General features: G+C 39.8%; 1 protein-coding gene across 1 annotated transcript; it reads right to left on the bottom strand.

Moving 5' to 3' along the window:
* Positions 1-8087: 8087 nt before the first annotated feature.
* srprb (SRP receptor subunit beta) lies at positions 8088-16414 on the bottom strand. Its single transcript, XM_008106362.3, has 7 exons — positions 16193-16414; positions 14626-14720; positions 14115-14192; positions 12556-12638; positions 11517-11653; positions 10923-10977; positions 8088-10157 (listed from the first exon to the last, which is right to left on the bottom strand). Exons 1-7 carry the CDS (start codon positions 16332-16334, stop codon positions 9941-9943), a joined length of 807 nt encoding a protein of 268 aa, XP_008104569.1. The 5' UTR covers positions 16335-16414; the 3' UTR covers positions 8088-9940.
* Positions 16415-17615: the final 1201 nt, after the last annotated feature.

Consider the following 17615-nt stretch of genomic DNA (forward strand, 5'->3'; position numbering starts at 1 on the left):
AGTTATCACCACTATATGATAATGGAATAAATATGGCAAGTGCATTCTTTTCCTCATTATGGAAACATTCTACTTGTGTGATGTTCTGTATGGCCAAAGACAAACCCTCAAACATGTACCGGCACATAATTAGGAGGCCTGTTTTATTCATTAGCAGACTTATAGAAACCCTCATACCATTCATAGTTTAGTTCTTCCAATTATAGCCTGCAGCCAGAAGCAACAGTCAGCTGCCTAGAGTTTCCCTTTTTGCCCAAATCAATTCACCTTTGACTTGATAGCTCCCCTGCTGTGTTTTCTCTTTTCTTACCCATCACACCATCTTTGAAGACTCTCCATGACCCTCATTTTCCTTATGCTTCATTCATCACAAAAGCAGCTACATTGCTCTTCTTGTTTCTCGTTTTCTCTTCAAAAGTGTGTTGCAGAGACATAATTGGATGCTAAGAAATGAAACTCATTGGGACTTTGCATGTTTTACCTTTAAATCATATGTAATGTTCATACAGCAAATATAGCGCTGTCAAAATACAGCGCTCTTAACAGCATGGAAGTTCCCTGAGGCAGATTTTATTTGAAATCTTATGTATCAGGATTTCCTTCTCCAAGGTATTTCATGAGACCATAAGAACATTCTGAAAATTGGTAAAATCAGGTAGATTGAGAACGTGTTGGAGAAAATCAATATTAAGTCAGGCTTTTGAAGGTAAGTGAGAAGAGTATCTTGCATTTGGTAACTAAGAGGATAGTAATACAGTTTGTGAATGACCATGGGAAACAATTCACAATAATTTAACCTAGTAACCATTCAAATGTCAGATTAAATTAATACCACACAGTTGAGTATTGCTATCAAACTGAAAAATACTGCTCTTGAAGTGGGGCTTTCCCCTTAAAGATCACTACACAAGTAGATAACAATGAGAAAAATAGACAAAAGAAAGCAAAATGAAAGTGTCAAAAGCCTTTTTAAAAAGAAATCCCCAGTGAAGTGGTATATGTGAGAAGTTTGGAGAATTTCATCCTCTATAAAGAGAAACACTAAATAGAGCTAGATCTATTTGGCACAAATTAAATTCATCCAATAACTTTAAACTTATCTCTCTGGAAAGATAATTTTGCACGCATGCACTTACTCTTGAGAGCCAACGTCGTCGTTTCAGCACTGGAGTATGACTCTGGGGACATGGGTTTGAATCACCTCTCAGCCACAGAAACACAATAGTTGACCATGGGCAAGTCACATACTCTCATCCTTGAAGGGAAACAAAGGCAATTATCCCCCGAAACACAATTTTAAATCAATAATTGCTGCTTCTTTCTTTTCCGGATCATCACAGTAATGTAGATGACAATAAATTTCCTTCTATTAAAGAGAGCTGCAAAAATGAATTTCCAACATGGCATATTTTTGTGTTTTTCTCTTTAAGAACTGTCTTGGTCTGGACCATGTTCTACTATTGGCATGTTCAAAGAATAGATTCCCCACCACCTAAATTGTGTCTTTCACAATGTCTTCTTTACCTCATTCATAGCTTCTCTTGTTTGTGGCATCACAAGCACAAGATTAATTAAACCCTGTAGTCAAATGATTGAAGTCTGTCATTTTGGCTAGTTGCAATCACACAATATGGTATTTTAAACACCTCTCTGTCACATGCAACGTTACAATTTGGCAGTAGTCATTGAAAAGATAATCCTAATAGCAGCTTCACAGGTCCACCTCCTTAACCAACCAAAATCCAATTTGTGCACGTTTGCTTATGTTGGTATGATGATGTCACTGCCATTTACTATTTGGATTAAAGCTACAGTTATGCCCTGTTTGATCTACATTTAAAAGGTTTCTCTATGATCAAGAGCTTTGCTAGCTAGGCTTGACTCATGATCAACATGCCTGCTTTCACCATTACCAGATCAATCTGGTCTCTACAAGGTCCCAGCATAATTAGAGTTTATTCAGCTATCTATCTCCCAGGTGAGGAAAATACACTTGTACATACCCAGAAAGGTAAGGTTTGGTAAAGGCTTTCCCTGATATTAAGTCTAGTTGTGTCTGACTCTGGAGGTTGGTGCTCATCACCATTTCTAAGCTGAAGAGCCAGCGTTGGCCATAGACACCTCCAAGGTCATGTGGCTGGCATGACTGCATGGGGCGCCGTTACCTTCCTCCCGGAGCAGTACCTATTGATCTATTCACATTTGCATGTTTTTGAACTGCTAGGTTGGCAGAAGCTGAGGCAAACAACGAGAGCTCACCCTGCTCCCCAAATTCAAACCGCCAACCTTTTAGTCAGCAAGTTCAGCAGCTCAGTGGTTTAATCCACCGCACCACCAGGGGCTCCCACGGGAGTAATTTTCCTAATGTCTACTGTAACATCACAGTAAATCCCCCCTTTACGCATTATGCTATAATTGCATAAAATCTGAAAAGTTGATAAAAAATCAATCAGTTTCTGGAATGTCATTTCTTTTAGGGTAATACTCCAGAATGCTTGTAACATTATGTAATTGTTTACAATTAGCAATCTGTTAAAAGGATACAGCCATCTCACCATTCAGGACAATGTCAGATACCCATAATTCAACAAACATCACTTTAGCCCTAAACCATTTGGAAAACTATGTTAATGGAAGTGGCGACCTGGTGTCCAGGAAGATATATCAGAAAATATGGCACTGAATTAGAGTTGGTGCTGAATTAAAGAAAACTACAGAAGTCACTCACATAATGTTTCCCTATACTGGTGAACAGAGATATGGGAGGAGAGGTGTTAGTTACTGTGAACATTCCAACAAGAGACAACTTAATGAGGGAAACAGATACCAGTAGTTCACAGGCAAGACACTGTGAACTGGGATAATTGTCAGTGAACTAACAACACCAATGGGCATGAAATCTTGTTTAAGTCAAAATGCTATAACATGATATGGTATAGCATGTAGTTTTCACACTGAATTGCTACACAGATCATTTAAAAAGGAAAACTGTCACAGTGGGAAGAGCTTTGTTGTGCAACTGTCCACTACGAGAAAAATAATAATAGAGTATGACTTTGAGTTTGCTTCTGCAGCATTCTAATCCTCATTGCAGGGCTTAGAAGGATCTGTAGTTCAGACTGTTATCAAAACTAGGCACAGAATACTTTGAGGCCAGCTGACAGGTTGGCTGGGATATCCTGGGTGTTTGGGTACAAAATCCCAGTTCTTCAGGCAGAGTAAAACAGACCAAATTCAGTATGTGCCCCCAGAGGTCCAAAACAAAAATCAAGTGTGTGTGTGTGTGTGAGAGAGAGAGAGAGAGAGAGGGGGGGGGAGGGGTCATTGGCAACTTTCTTCTCCATGTCAACTGAAAATGTAGCATGAGACAAAAAGAGATAAATTCTCTTTAATTCTTGATCTCACACAGAAAAACCAGAATCCAAATCTAGATGATACTACACTATTTACTTTTTCTGGACCAGTTAATTAACACTCATACACCAATTGCAAGCCAACTGTAAATAAACTACATTAATACTTAACATCTTTCATATATTTGAAATTGTATTAAAACCGGGGCAGGGGTGGGGGGAGAATTATGCGCCCCTCAAGACCTTGTTGGATTGGAAATCACAGAAGCTCCAACAAGCATATACAATGACGAAGAGTAACTGGAGGGTCACATAATTTCTATCCCAATGCAATATTGCACTACTTACATAGACTGTGCTGACTTGTTGCTGTGAGCAAGCTTAGGGTCCGATTTATGGACCCTCTCATTTTTTTGGCAAAATTTGTTATAGAATCATAGAATCATAGAATAGTAGAGTTGGAAGAGACCACATGGGCCATCCAGTCCAACCCCCTGCTAAGAAGCAGGAAATCGCATTCAAAGCACCCCCGACAGATGGCCATCCAGCCTCTGCTTAAAAGCCTCCAAGGAAGGAGCCTCCACCACGGCCCCGGGGAGAGAGTTCCACTGTCGAACAGCTCTCACAGTGAGGAAGTTCTTCCTGATGTTCAGGTGGAATCTCCTTTCCTGTAGTTTGAAGCCAATGTTCCGTGTCCTAGTCTGCAGGGCAGCAGAAAACAAGCTTGCTCCCTCTTCCCTATGACTTCCCTTCACATATTTGTACATGGCTATCATGTCTCCTCTCAGCCTTCTCTTCTGCAGGCTAAACATGCCCAGCTCTTTAAGCCGCTCCTCATAGGGCTTGTTCTCCAGACCCTTAATCATTTTAGTCGCCCTCCTCTGGACGCTTTCCAGCTTGTCAACATCTCCCTTCAACTGTGGTGCCCAGAATTGGACACAGTATTCCAGGTGTGGTCTGACCAAGGCAGAATAGAGGGGGAGCATAACTTCCCTGGATCTAGACGCTATTCCCCTATTGATGCAGGCCAGAATCCCATTGGCTTTTTTAGCAGCCGCATCACATTGTTGGCTCATGTTTAACTTGTTGTCCACAAGGACTCCAAGGTCTTTTTCGCACACACTGCTGTCAAGCCAGGCGTCCCCCATTCTGTATCTTTGATTTCCATTTTTTCTGCCGAAGTGAAGTATCTTGCATTTGTCCCTGTTGAACTTCATTTTGTTAGTTTTGGCCCATCTCTCTAGTCTGTCAAGATCGTTTTGAATTCTGCTCCTGTCTTCTGGAGTGTTAGCTATCCCTCCCAGTTTTGTGTCGTCTGCAAACTTGATGATCGTGCCTTCTAACCCTTCGTCTAAGTCGTTAATAAAGATGTTGAACAGAACCGGGCCCAGGACGGAGCCCTGCGGCACTCCACTTGTCACTTCTTTCCATGATGAAGACGACGCATTGGTGAGCACCCTTTGGGTTCGTTCGCTTAGCCAATTACAGATCCACCTAACCGTAGTTTTGTCTAGCCCATATTTGACTAGTTTGTTTGCCAGAAGGTCGTGGGGGACTTTGTCGAAGGCCTTACTGAAATCCAGGTACGCTACATCCACAGCATTCCCTGTATTGACCCAACTCGTAACTCTATCGAAAAAAGAGATCAGATTAGTCTGGCATGACTTGTTTTTGGTAAATCCGTGTTGACTATTAGCAATGACCGCATTTGTTTCTAAGTGTTCGCAGACCACTTCCTTAATGATCTTTTCCAGAATTTTGCCTGGTATTGATGTGAGGCTGACCGGACGGTAATTGTTTGGGTCGTTCTTTTTTCCCTTCTTGAAGATAGGGACCACATTCGCCCTCCTCCAATCTGCTGGGACTTCTCCCGTTCTCCAAGAACTCTCGAAGATAATTGCCAGTGGTTCTGAAATAACTTCCGCTAGTTTCTTCAGTACTCTTGGGTGTAGCTGATCTGGCCCTGGGGACTTGAATTCGTTTAGAGAGGCCAAGTGTTCCTGGACAACTTGTTTCCCTATTTGGGGTTGGATTTCCCCCAATACTTTGTCCATTCCGTGTTGCTGAGGTTGAAGATGGCTTTCTTTTTCTGAGAAGACCGAGGCAAAGAAGGCATTAAGTAGTTCTGCCTTTTCCCTGTCCCCTGTCGCCATCACCCCATCTTCTCCTTGCAATGGCCCTATCGCCTCCTTTTTCTTCCTTTTTCTACCAACGTAAGCAAAAAAGCCTTTTTTGTTGTTTTTTATGTCCCTGGCAAGCCTGAGCTCATTTTGCGCTTTAGCCTTGCGAACCTTTTCCCTACAGGTGTTGGCTATACGTTTGAATTCTTCTTTGGTGATTTCTCCCCTTTTCCACTTCTTGTGCATGTCACTTTTGAGCTTTAGCTCAGTTAGAAGTTCTTTGGACATCCATTCTGGCTTCTTTGCACTTGTCCTATTTTTCTTCTTTGTTGGCACTGTTTGCATTTGCGCCTTGAGTATTTCACTTTTGAAAAACTCCCATCCATCCTTAACTCCTTTGTTTTTTAATATCGGCGTCCATGGAATGCCGCTCAGTAATTCCTTCATTTTTTGGAAGTCAGCTCTCTTAAAGTCCAGAATGCGTGTTTGACTTGTCTTAGTTTCAGCATTCCTTTGTATTGCAAACTGCAGGAGCACATGGTCACTTGCCCCTAAGGATCCAACCACTTCAACTGTATTGATCAGGTCTTCCACATTTGTTAAGATTAGATCAAGAGTTGCTGATCCCCTTGTTGCCTCTTCTACCTTCTGGACCATAAAATTATCTGCAAGGCAAGTGAGGAATTTGTTGGACTTTGTACTCTTGGCTGAGTTTGTTTTCCAGCAGATATTGGGATAATTGAAATCGCCCATGACTACTATATCTCTTCTTTGTGCCTGTTTGGTCACCTGTTGACAGAAGGCTTCATCAAGTCCTTCATCCTGACTCGGAGGTCTGTAGTAGACACCCACGACAAGATCTTTTTGAGTCCCGGTTCCCTTGATTCTTATCCAGATGCTTTCAAGCTGGTTTCCCGGATTACAGTCTCGCATTTCTTCTGCAACGTAACTGCTTTTGACCTTTCAAGCTGGTTTCCCGGATTACAGTCTCGCATTTCTTCTTTGTTCAAACAAAATATGTAGTTGTCCTTTGACGGTGTGTGATCTGCCCAAAGTCACACTGTGGGTTCATGTCACTGATGGGAATTTGAACCCTGGTCTTCAGAGTCCTAGTCCAGCACTCAAACAACTACACCACACTGGCCCTCTTTGCTAACTTACCCTCTCTTAAATGTACACATGTAGCTACTGTCAAGCTGCAGAACCAATGGCATTGTTACTAGAAGAGGATGGAAAGCAGAATGACACAATTACTAGAAGCGGGCAGAGAACCACAGAAGACATAGAACCTTTGAATCAAGAGAATTTTAGCATGAGTTCAGTAGCACATGGAAGCACCCAGACACAATTAATAAACCCCTTTTTGGCTTGCATTCAGTAAATACTTTCTTGTACTGTTGGATGCACACTTCAATATAATTGCTATCAGTTATACACAATGATTCTGAAAATTACTGAATTTACAAAGAGCGGCTTACAGACAAGGGGAGAACACTGGGAAATACTCAAAAGTGTAGCAGAGCTTCCCTCCCACCACTTGCATTAATTGATGAGATTAAACCAGAAGGCAGAACTAAAGCTCAAATAATGCATGGTTGGAATGAAGGGCTGTCAAGGAATAGCTCCCATAGCACTCTCCTAAGCAGTGTACAAAGATCACACAAGGGAGGGTTCTCCACCGAACTAATTGGCAATTGAAAAGAGAAAACAAACACTGCCTGGAGACAGCCAAGCCAAAAAAAGGAGGGGGAACAGTCCCACTGGCGTAGTTGCCAATGAAATCTGTGTTGTAATTGAACTCTGCGATAACTCTCAGTAATTATTAGATCATTCACCTTGCATGCATCACTGGTGCCATTTCTTGAGCTAGAATTGGAGAACCATTTTTTGTACTAACAGTTTTCTCACAATAAATTCTTCTCAAGCCCATCTCCAGCTGCAGCACATCCATTAAGGGTTAAATGCCCAAACACATTAAATTAGCAAACCAAATGTCAAGGAAAGCACTGCTATTTATGAGACACCATGAACACATTCCATATCTTATATTGCATTGGGCTTAATTTTTTTCTTGTCTTAAAATGTTTTATCTGCAAGATGTTACTACATGTGTAGCATCAACTACATGGCAGTTAGAATCTCATAAGCAAATATATTTCTAACCACAAATGTTTAAAATATATACAGCCAGTGAGTGTAACCATCACACTGTAAAATGTACCTGTCACAAATAATTTCCCTATCTTTAACAAAGGCCATGAGGTAAAACTTATCTGCGGCTTGTGTTCTAATTTGTTAAAAGTTGGTGAACTAAGACTGTAACAGCAATCAACATCTTCATGTTCTATCAAAATAAGATCCTCTTCTATGTTAGAGGTTTACAATCAAGGAGCAAAACATTAAGAAAAGGTGTAATTATTCAAACATAAATATAGAACATCTAATAACTGCACTTTTTGTAACACAATAAAGTCTTCTCAAAATCACAAAGCCCCATCCTTTGAAATGTATGCTAACTCAGACTATGTAAATGCAGCAGTTCTTCATCTTGTTTGTAGAAAATAATTTAATGGTGAGAAGAGGTATCTGAGATAGATTACAGAAATGCCAGTCAAAAGTTTAATCAAACATTTTTTATTTACAAAACTGAACAATTTAAAAGACCTGGACTCAATACCACTTTGCAACTTGAGAATGCAGCATATATAAGACAGCTTCTTATATCTGGAGTCATAGACTCAATGGCAAGTAATATACATGAGGACTGGAATTTTTACTCCTGTTGTGTGAACCTTGCAAAAGGCTCACAAGATGAACTCAATATCAGTGCTGTTCCTGAGCTCAGAAGTTGTTTTACGCTCAAATGCCCCAACTCAGTTGCTCAGAAATGTAAAATCAATTATCAATCAATCCACAAACTGGAGCAAATGATGAAGGCTGACAGAGCCATTAGCAGGAAGCATACGCATGGCTTCTATCTAACAGTTATTCCCAATTAGAGTAAACTGAATGTACAAGTGGAGCAAACTGAGCATTGTTGATAAATGGTATGCCAAAAGATAATGCCAACACATATGTAAATCATACTAATTCAATGGGTATATCCTCAAGTGGGTTGAGGCTAAGGCTGCCTCCTACAACATGGAAAAGTTTTTCACAGCAAATTTACAGCTGTAATAGACATGTGCTTGTAGACACATGTTAAAAAGGGTATGAGTTTTTAAAGGCATGGGTGAGTCTTAAGCATCAATCCAACTGGTAGCCTCCCAACAGAAATGAGCCACTGAAACTACAGTTGACAATGAATCAGTGCTGCAATATCCATTTGATTCAATAGATCTACTATAGTTGGGAATAATAAGATTCAACTACATAGTTGTGTGTGTGTATATATATGCATACACATTTTTCTTGCTCACTGTCAAGAATTGTAATCCATAAAAAATCTTTTATATTTCATGAGAAAGCTCAAGAAATTCTAAGCAACCTTGTTCTGCTGTAGAAACAACAGGAAAGCACACTCTAAGTATTATTAAAGGTGATGACAGGGGAAAAAAACAGTCTAGGAAAGTTAGAAAAAGTCAAGCATAGATAAAAATGCAGTTCTGAAAAAATCAAATTTGCCTAACAAACACTTTCCAACTACTGCAGGAATGACACGTCTTAGGGCACCAAAGGGACATTCAGATGTAACATGACCAGAATGGGGTTATTTTAGCAAGTGCTGAAGGAACAAGCTGAAGAATGGAAGGGGCTCCAGTCACAAGTGTCATAAGCACATTCCAAATACTGTAGCACCATTCACGCATTGTAGAGTATAGCACATCATTTTCATTCTCACTGTCTGGAAACCACTTGCCTCAGCTAGAAGGGCTTCCTGACTCTACAGAAGATACTTTGGAAGATTTGCAACAGAAATACCAAATAGCTACAAGCCAAGCAGCAGAATATTGTATACAGTGTCAACCTATGCTGAGGCACTGCAATATCTAGCAGTACATTGCTTTCAAAGGTTCACTGTTATAGGTAGAAAACATTTCATTTGTTGTGGAGTACTGTACTGCTTCCCAGAAAATGAAAAGGAAATAAGGTGTGATGGAAAAATAATGAGGAAGATCTCCTCTCTCTCTTTCTCTAAAATTTCATCCAATGCAGAATATCTCTCTGAAAGCATCTCTTGATAAGATGTAGTAAGAAAACCAGAGGCAAGTGAACATAGGAAGCACATAAATGACCTACACTTGGCTGAGAAGTACTTGGGAGACCAAGGATTCCTCAACAGAGCATTACTGTTGCAATAAAGGGAGCATAATGGGCCAAGTCGAAACATCCCAGAGAAGAATGGTTTTGCCACTGCTCTCTCACCCTATCCACACTCCTCTTGGAAATTCCAAGTCTTTCCCATAAGATCTTGTATACTATTCCAATTCCGTTTTCCTGGCAGGTGCTTTGGTTTTCTCCCAGTCCTCAGGCAATTTTTGCCAGCCACTTCTCCAACTCTTCAATGTCAGCATCCCCTTCTTCCCCCTTGCTTCCTCTGGCACTGCATTCAACAAATTCCACCTTCATGGGCAACTGGGAGAAGTCAAACTCTTTGCCTTTCTTCCCAAGCTGAGATGCAGATCCAGAGCTTGCACCATCCAGTATGCTTGGGGCAGCTGAGAGAGTCACTCGCAAGGTATTTCTGGGGGGAGGGGGAGAGAAAAATAAATAGAGGTTAACATCACATGCAATAAACATCTCATGTAGAGAGCTTATGCTAAACTATCAATGAGAATATTCACTTTTCTGGGGAAGTTCCACCTTATTACATCAGAGATCCATACTCAAAGCTTATAAAAATCAAGACACAATCAACTATTATTATAATATATAGGATGTTCTTAAAATGACTACCTACTTAAACAACAGAACAGGTTGTATGTTACATTATGAGTTCGAAAAGTGAGCTAACTTTAAAGTTTCCTTGAACTTCACTTCTGTAACATGTTGGTAGTTCTGACAATACATACATACCATTTATGATTATTTGAACATTGATTTTTAAGGATCAACTTCATCCTTTGCCTGTTCCTTCAAAGTAGGTAACCACAAATGAGATAATGAAATTTCTACCCATCTAGCCTGAGGTACATTACTGCCATCTAGTGGACAATAATTCAAGGTAATTAAAATCTTGAGGAAACAGATCTCAAAATAATCTGGATTGAGGCAGTATTTCAAAAGTGTGATACCCATAAAGTGGCTTGATTAAACTGACTTGTGTGATTCTGTAATTCTCTCCTCCTCACTTGGTAAGTGAGTGGCTCAGCATTTCTTTTCCTATCCCATTCCAATGAACTGTGAAGTCCATGGAGATAAAAGAAGAGATAGGCAGGTATGGGTAGAAAGGAAATAGAGAGACATGAATGAAGTCTAACAAGCAAACTACAGTATTCTCAAAACTTACAGTTCTCTTTCAAGCTGCTGCTGTATGAGTTTGGAAGATTTTGCCATTGTAACATCTAAGGAAAAGAATGTTTAGATTATATCACATGATCTCATGTTATTTTGACACTCAATATTTCATGCCAAGTGTGTTTAATCTGGTAAAATATTCTGCTACTAAGTACTGTAAATTGCACTGTACAAATTGTTCAAATGGAAATAGATTTTCATTTTACAAACAAACATACAAACTATTCAACTGCAGTGCCATGATTCAATTATTTACTTTTTAAGTAAAGTTGCCAAATGTGTTTACCTGTTTGGGTAAACTGATTTGACCAAATGGTCACTTCCCATCAAAGCAGCAACAGTGGAGTTGGAAAGAGATAGAAGACAATACTACTGATTTTACAACTGTTGTTTTGCTGTGGGGTGTTCTTTGTCAGAAACCCTGGTATTTTCCATATAATGTAATATACCTGGACTCATTTGGGTAGTACATAATTCAACATTTGTAAATACAACTTAGGCAACAAAGGGATATGAAAAAACTGCCAAACTAAGTATCTAATACCCAGATAAATCACCACTTGGCATTTAAGTGTATATGTAGTACCTTGTTTATTGCAGGCTATTAGCAGGGGAGGTGCATTTTTCAGCAGGGTGTTGTCAATCAGGAGCTGGTACAGGAATTCTGCCACATCTTTCATCTCTCGTTGGAAGGCTACACTATCAACAATGAACACAACTGCCCTACACGGAAGAAAATATACAGAACAGCCTTAGGTAGTGCACTGGTCCAACTGCCAACATCCAACAACTGTCTGCATAAATAATCAAAGAATCATGGAGCTGGATGGGAACACAAGGGCCATCCAGTCCAACCTCATTTTGTCATGCAAGAACACACAATCAACACACTCCTGACAGATGGATATCTAGATTCTGTTAAAAACCTTGAAATGAATACTCTGTTGCACTCTTGACGCAGCATGTTCCATTGTTGAACAAATATAATGTTAGTAAGTAATGTTCTTCCAAATATTATGGTGGAAATTCCACCGTGGAATCTTTTTCTGTAATTTGAGTCTGTCACTCTGTGTTTGCCTGTAGATTTGTTGTGTAAGTTTGCTCTTAAGTTGAATTTATATGTAAGTCGGAACAGGTACATTTTTTAAGTGTAACTCCAACCATATATATGCTTTGAATAGCATAAAGAAGGGTTAATACCCCTGTGGTGTTTGTCTTGCAGTTTAAAAGATTTCACTACACTTTCTGTCCCTGTGATAATTGGATTTTGAAAAAATTGGCTTGTTGTGCAAACAACGATTAATGATAAAGCTTCAGTTGAGATTCCTTTTTTCCATGATAAAGGAGTGAATTTCTCTTCTTAGAGGTAGATTTCTCTTCACTTCCTCACCCCATTAGTAACTATGAGTCATTTGTAACTCAGGGTCTGCCTGTATTATTTTTTTCCCCTATGCAATTGACAGACCCTTCAGAGAAATAGGAAAATGAAGGAGCACTAGGAAATGATCAGCAAATTATTTAAATTTTTAGATTTATTTTCAGAAAGGTAATATTATGATCCCTCTTTAGCAGAGTTTTTGTTTGGCCTGAGAGCAATAATCATCGAATTATCCTCCTATTCTTACCTGGCTGCAGCCTTGAACCTATCCAGGAACTGAAGCCGCAAGCTCTCATGGCCTGGAAGGTCAATCAAGGTCACGTCCACATTCTGCGGGAGAAGCAATATATGTTTTTTTTTAACCTCTAAACAGATTCAAGGATACATTTTCAGACAGAAGGTCACAATCAGCCTGATATATTCTGGTTAAGTCTGTGAGTTTTTCTCTTCAAATATTATCATTTTAGTTAATTTTCTCACATAATTAAGTACTCTCAAATAAATATTTATAGACTTACATCACTTCACATATCAATTCTGTTTTTTTTATATATATTGACAGAATGTGAGATATTGTGATAAAATGACAAATTTATATTTCTACCAAAACTACCAAAGGCTGATGAACAGAAAACCTGGGAACAATTATGTTATTAGATCAAGATAACCTAATTTTACCACAAAAAAACTGGGGAAACTTATTGACTTGAGTAGAAGATGAGGGTGGGAAATGTATCAGCTACTGGTAAATTTCCAAAATAAAAATAGATACCAAATTACCTGAACTGAGGCATCAGAAGGTTAAATGTTTTTGAATATTTACATAAAACTGTAATTTAAGATAATAATAAGACTTTACTAAGATAAGACTGTCCAACTCTGGTTATATATATACTTGAGTATAAACCAACCCTAATATAAGCCGGCCAGGACCCTCACTCGAGAATAAGCCGAGGGGGGATTTTCAGCCCTAAAAAGGTGCTGAAAATCTTGGTTTATATTATACTCGAGTATATATGGTAATTTTGATAATTTTCCATTCAATATGGACTGACTTGGGATTATGTTAATGGGTTATTTTATATTGTTATATTTTAACTGTAGTTGTAAACTGTCTTGACTCCTTGGAGAAAGACAATATAGAAATGTCCCAAATAAATATTATTTCTCTGATTTTTTGCCATTTGCTTGAGATTGCTTGAGTTTCAGATAACTAACAGTCTACTGTATATTTTATTTTTATTATGTGATCATTGTAAGTGTTATATGCCTAACATTGTAAGTGTTATATGCCTGACATATAAACATGTAATACATGCAAATACTAACAATATGATTCAGTTCAGCAATTTTTTTTAAAGGGCTGAGACATGGGCAAGAAGATATCAATAATACATTACTAAGCTTTTCCTCCATCTTTCACCATCTTTCACTAGTGCATCCCAAACATCATCTAGAAACATAATAGCCATCTTACTGGTGTGTTCTAGACCATGAGCAGGAATGGGAAAGGTTTATTAAACTGCAAAAACATCCTGCAGCACATTTTGCTATAATTTTTCAATGAACATATCATTGAACCAATTCAACATAGTTTGTGACAGCTACAAAAACAAAGTTTCAGGAGTATAACAACTACTTTCAAAGTAAGTACCACACAATTAAACAGAAATAACATTATCAAACGAGGAACAAAAAAATCAAATTTTGTTACATAGTGTTATTTGAGTAAAATCCTTCACTCTTTCAGTCCAGAAAGCCATAAAAATATGAAGAGAAGAAAAAACACGATCTTTCCATCTTTACCTTATCATTTTTTACTCTGTGCAGAGCAGAGTTAGCAGTAATTGAAGTCTGGGTATTTTGAAAACTTCCTGTTAACAGCTAAGAAAAAATAAAAGAAAGCAGTAAAGGTTAGAACGATATTATTAATTTCAAATAATTATCCCTTGAACTTACATAAGCAATTTAACAAAATGGTCCTTAAAGGAACACATTATTGCTTTGACAGAAGTTTTGACAGAAAGTTTTGACATGATTGTTACACATGTAACATCTGCATTTCATTTATATTGCCAGTTACTGGATTACATGAAATAACTCAATAAAATAACTGTATAATTTAATATTCTTTGTATCTATTTTCATTTATATAAGCAAAGTACCAAAACATGCAATAAGGAAGCTTAACAATGTTTCATACTTTATTCTCACCGCTCCTTAAAAAGAAAAAAAGACTACCATAGGAAGTTCTAGCAAACTGAAAAACAATATGTAAGCCTGGAAAATAGAAGAAAAACAAAAAAAACTCACATACCCTTACAAACAGAAGAGTTTTTCCAGAGTCAGAGAGACCCACGAGAAGCACTGCTCTCCGACTGCTCTTTCTGGACTGGACAAGTTTCCAAATAACTAGAGAAAAATATAAAAAATATAGGTTGAATATACCTTATTCGGAATTCCAAAATTATCTGCAGGGATGGCTGAGCTAGTGACACCTTTGCTTTCCGATGGTTCAATGGACACCAACTTCGTTTCATGCAGAAAATTATTATTAAAATATTGTGTATAAAATTACCTTCAGGCTATGTGTATATTAGTGTATCTACACTGTAGAATTAATGCAGTTTGATACCACATTAACCACTTTGGCTCAATGTTTTATAGTGTTCAGGTTTCTCTGCCAGAAAGTACCTCACCAAACTACAACTCCTGTGATTCGAAATAACAATTATCATTATTTTTTTATTTTTTATCCCACTTTTCTGCCAAGAATGGTATTTAAAGCAGCGTACATGGCTAAAAGCAGCATAAAAATTTAACAAAAATAGTATAAACTACATAAACAAATAGCACACAATACATATACTTGGACAGATTAATAAATTATAAATAAATTTAAAAAACTCTCTAAACCTCAGGCCACTGAGATTCTTTGTAAAAACAATTGTGATAATCTCCTAGATAGTGCCATTTCCTTTTGCCAATATGGGAACATTGCCAGATCTAAAGTAGCTATTAATAATGTACCTTACTAGAGCTGTCTGGCCACAGCCTATTCAAATAAAACAATAAAGTCGCCAGGAAAGGCCTGGTCCCATAAAATGGTTTTAATTTGTGACCAAAAGGCCAGTAATGAGGGGGACGATCGCACCCCTCTAGGACATTGCTTTGAGTCCTGCTCTGGGAGAAAAGCGAGATATAATAAATAAATAAATAAAATAAAATAAAATAAGCCGGATGTATTGTCAAAGGCTTTCATGGCTGGAATCACTGCTGTGAATTTTCCGGGCTGTACGGCCATGTTCCAGAAGCATTCTTTCCTGACGTTTCAGTCATATCTATGGCAGGCATCCTCAGAGGTTGTGAGGTATATTGGAGACTAGGCATCTGTGTATCTATGGAAGCAAGTGTGAATGTTGCAACTTCAAGGCCTGGCTGATTCCTGCCTGGAGGAATCCTTTGTTGGGAGCACTTGATAAACCAACCTGGACATGGCATATTATTTGAGAATGCACAAATGGTGGACCATTCTAACAACCACCATGCCAGACTACAGAGAAGCCACTGAAATCCACAACCATGTGGACAATTTCAACAGAAAGGAGGAAACCATGAAAATGAACAAAATCTGGCAAAGTAGGTCCCTGCAGGTGTTTTGGCCTTCAACTCCCACCATTCCTCACAGCCTCAGGCCCTTTCCTTTTCCCCCTCAGCCGCTTAAGCGGCTGAGGGGGAAAAGGAAAGGGCCTGAGGCTGTGAGGAATGGTGGGAGTTGAAGGCCAAAACACCTGCAGGGACCTACTTTGCCCAGGCCTGCTGTCCAATGTGGCTGCACCTGGCGGTTCCTGACTACTGCAGCGCCGAAGAGTGGACTCACTCACTCAGGAGCGCGATGACGAGCGCGGAGGCCACTGCCGCGGAGACCAAGAGCTGGGCCTGGGTTTCGTCGGGGGCCGGGAGCGGGGCGTCCTGAGGGGCCGGCGGGGACCCTCGGCGGGCAGCTCTCACTTCCCCGGCGTCCATCTTGCTCAAGTGACGTACGGCGACGTGGCCTTCCCCAGCCTCGCCGACTTCCGGTCCCCGCGCGCAGACGCAGGAGCCGCCGGAATCCGCTCCTCCTGAAGAGGCTGGTCGTTTGCGCGCACCTGTCGCGCTCTGTGGGCGTGGCTAATGGGAAGTGGGCGTGGCTCGTTGGAAAGTGGGCGTGGCTTTGGCACCTTGAAACAAAACAATAGCCTGTATCGCTGTGAGTTTTCCAGGCAGTATGGCCATGTTCCATAAGCATTCTCTCCTGACGTTTCGTCCACATCTATGGCAGGCATCCTCAGAGGTTGTCAGGTTTGTTGGAAACTAGGCAAATGGGGTTTATATATCTCTGGAATAATGTCCAGGGTGGGAGAAAGGACTCTTGTCTGTTGGAGGCAAGTGTGAATGTTGCAGTTGACCACCTTGATTAGCATAGAATGGCCTTGTAACTTCAAGGCCTACCTGATTCCTGCCTGGGGGGATCCTTTGTTGGGAGGTGTTACCTGGCCCTGATTGTTTCGTGTCTGGAATCCCCCTGTTTTCTGAATGTTGTTCGTTATTTACTGTCCTGATTTTTGAGGTTTTTTAATACTGGTAGCCAGATTTTGTTCAGCAATGGACAAGAGGGATCCTCTCGCCTCTGCAGGAGTCTACTTGATTAGCATTTAATGACATTGCAGTTTCAAGGCCTGACTGGTCATATACAATGCAGCTGTGAACAAGTCTACATAGGGACCACCAAACACTGCGTTGCTCAGACACGAATCAAGGAACATGAAAGGCGCTGCAGACTAACTCAATCAGAGAAGTCAGCCATAGCAGAGCACCGGGTGAACCAACCTGGACACAACATATTATTGGAGAAAAGAGAAATGCTGGACCACTCTAACAACCACCATGTCAGACTACACAGAGAAGCCACTGAAATCCACAAGCATGTGGACAATTTCAACAGAAATTGTTAGCCCCAGCTTCTGCCAACCTAGCAGTTCGAAAACATGCAAAATGTGAGTAGATCAATAGGTACAGCTCCAGCGGGAAGGTAACAGCGCTCCCTGCAGTCATGCCGGCCACATGACCTTGGAGGTCTCTATGGACAACGCCAGGCATCCTTTTCTGGGTCAGTGGCATCAGGAGAGCATGGGAACTGAATTGTCCTCTCCAGTTTTCACCAAGGCAACTTTATAATGCCTCTCTGCAGCTAGCAGTCAATGCATCTTCATAGTTGTAATGCATTACTGAAGGGTTCACTGTTTTCAGTGTTGAGTTGAACTTTAT

This window comes from Anolis carolinensis, chromosome 3 (assembly GCF_035594765.1).
Source record: "Anolis carolinensis isolate JA03-04 chromosome 3, rAnoCar3.1.pri, whole genome shotgun sequence".
NCBI classification, from domain to species: Eukaryota; Metazoa; Chordata; class Lepidosauria; order Squamata; family Dactyloidae; genus Anolis; species Anolis carolinensis.

Bases quoted from the DNA above. Each gene is read 5' to 3' on its own strand.
- srprb (XM_008106362.3), bottom strand. From the start codon at position 16,334: ATGGACGCCGGGGAAGTGAGAGCTGCCCGCCGAGGGTCCCCGCCGGCC. The intron at 14,721-16,192 runs GTGAGTGAGTCC...ATTTTTCTCTAG, and splicing joins GCTCGTCATCGCGCTCCTGA to TTATTTGGAAACTTGTCCAG. The intron at 12,639-14,114 runs GTAAAGATGGAA...CTTCTCCCGCAG, and splicing joins ACAGAGTAAAAAATGATAAG to AATGTGGACGTGACCTTGAT.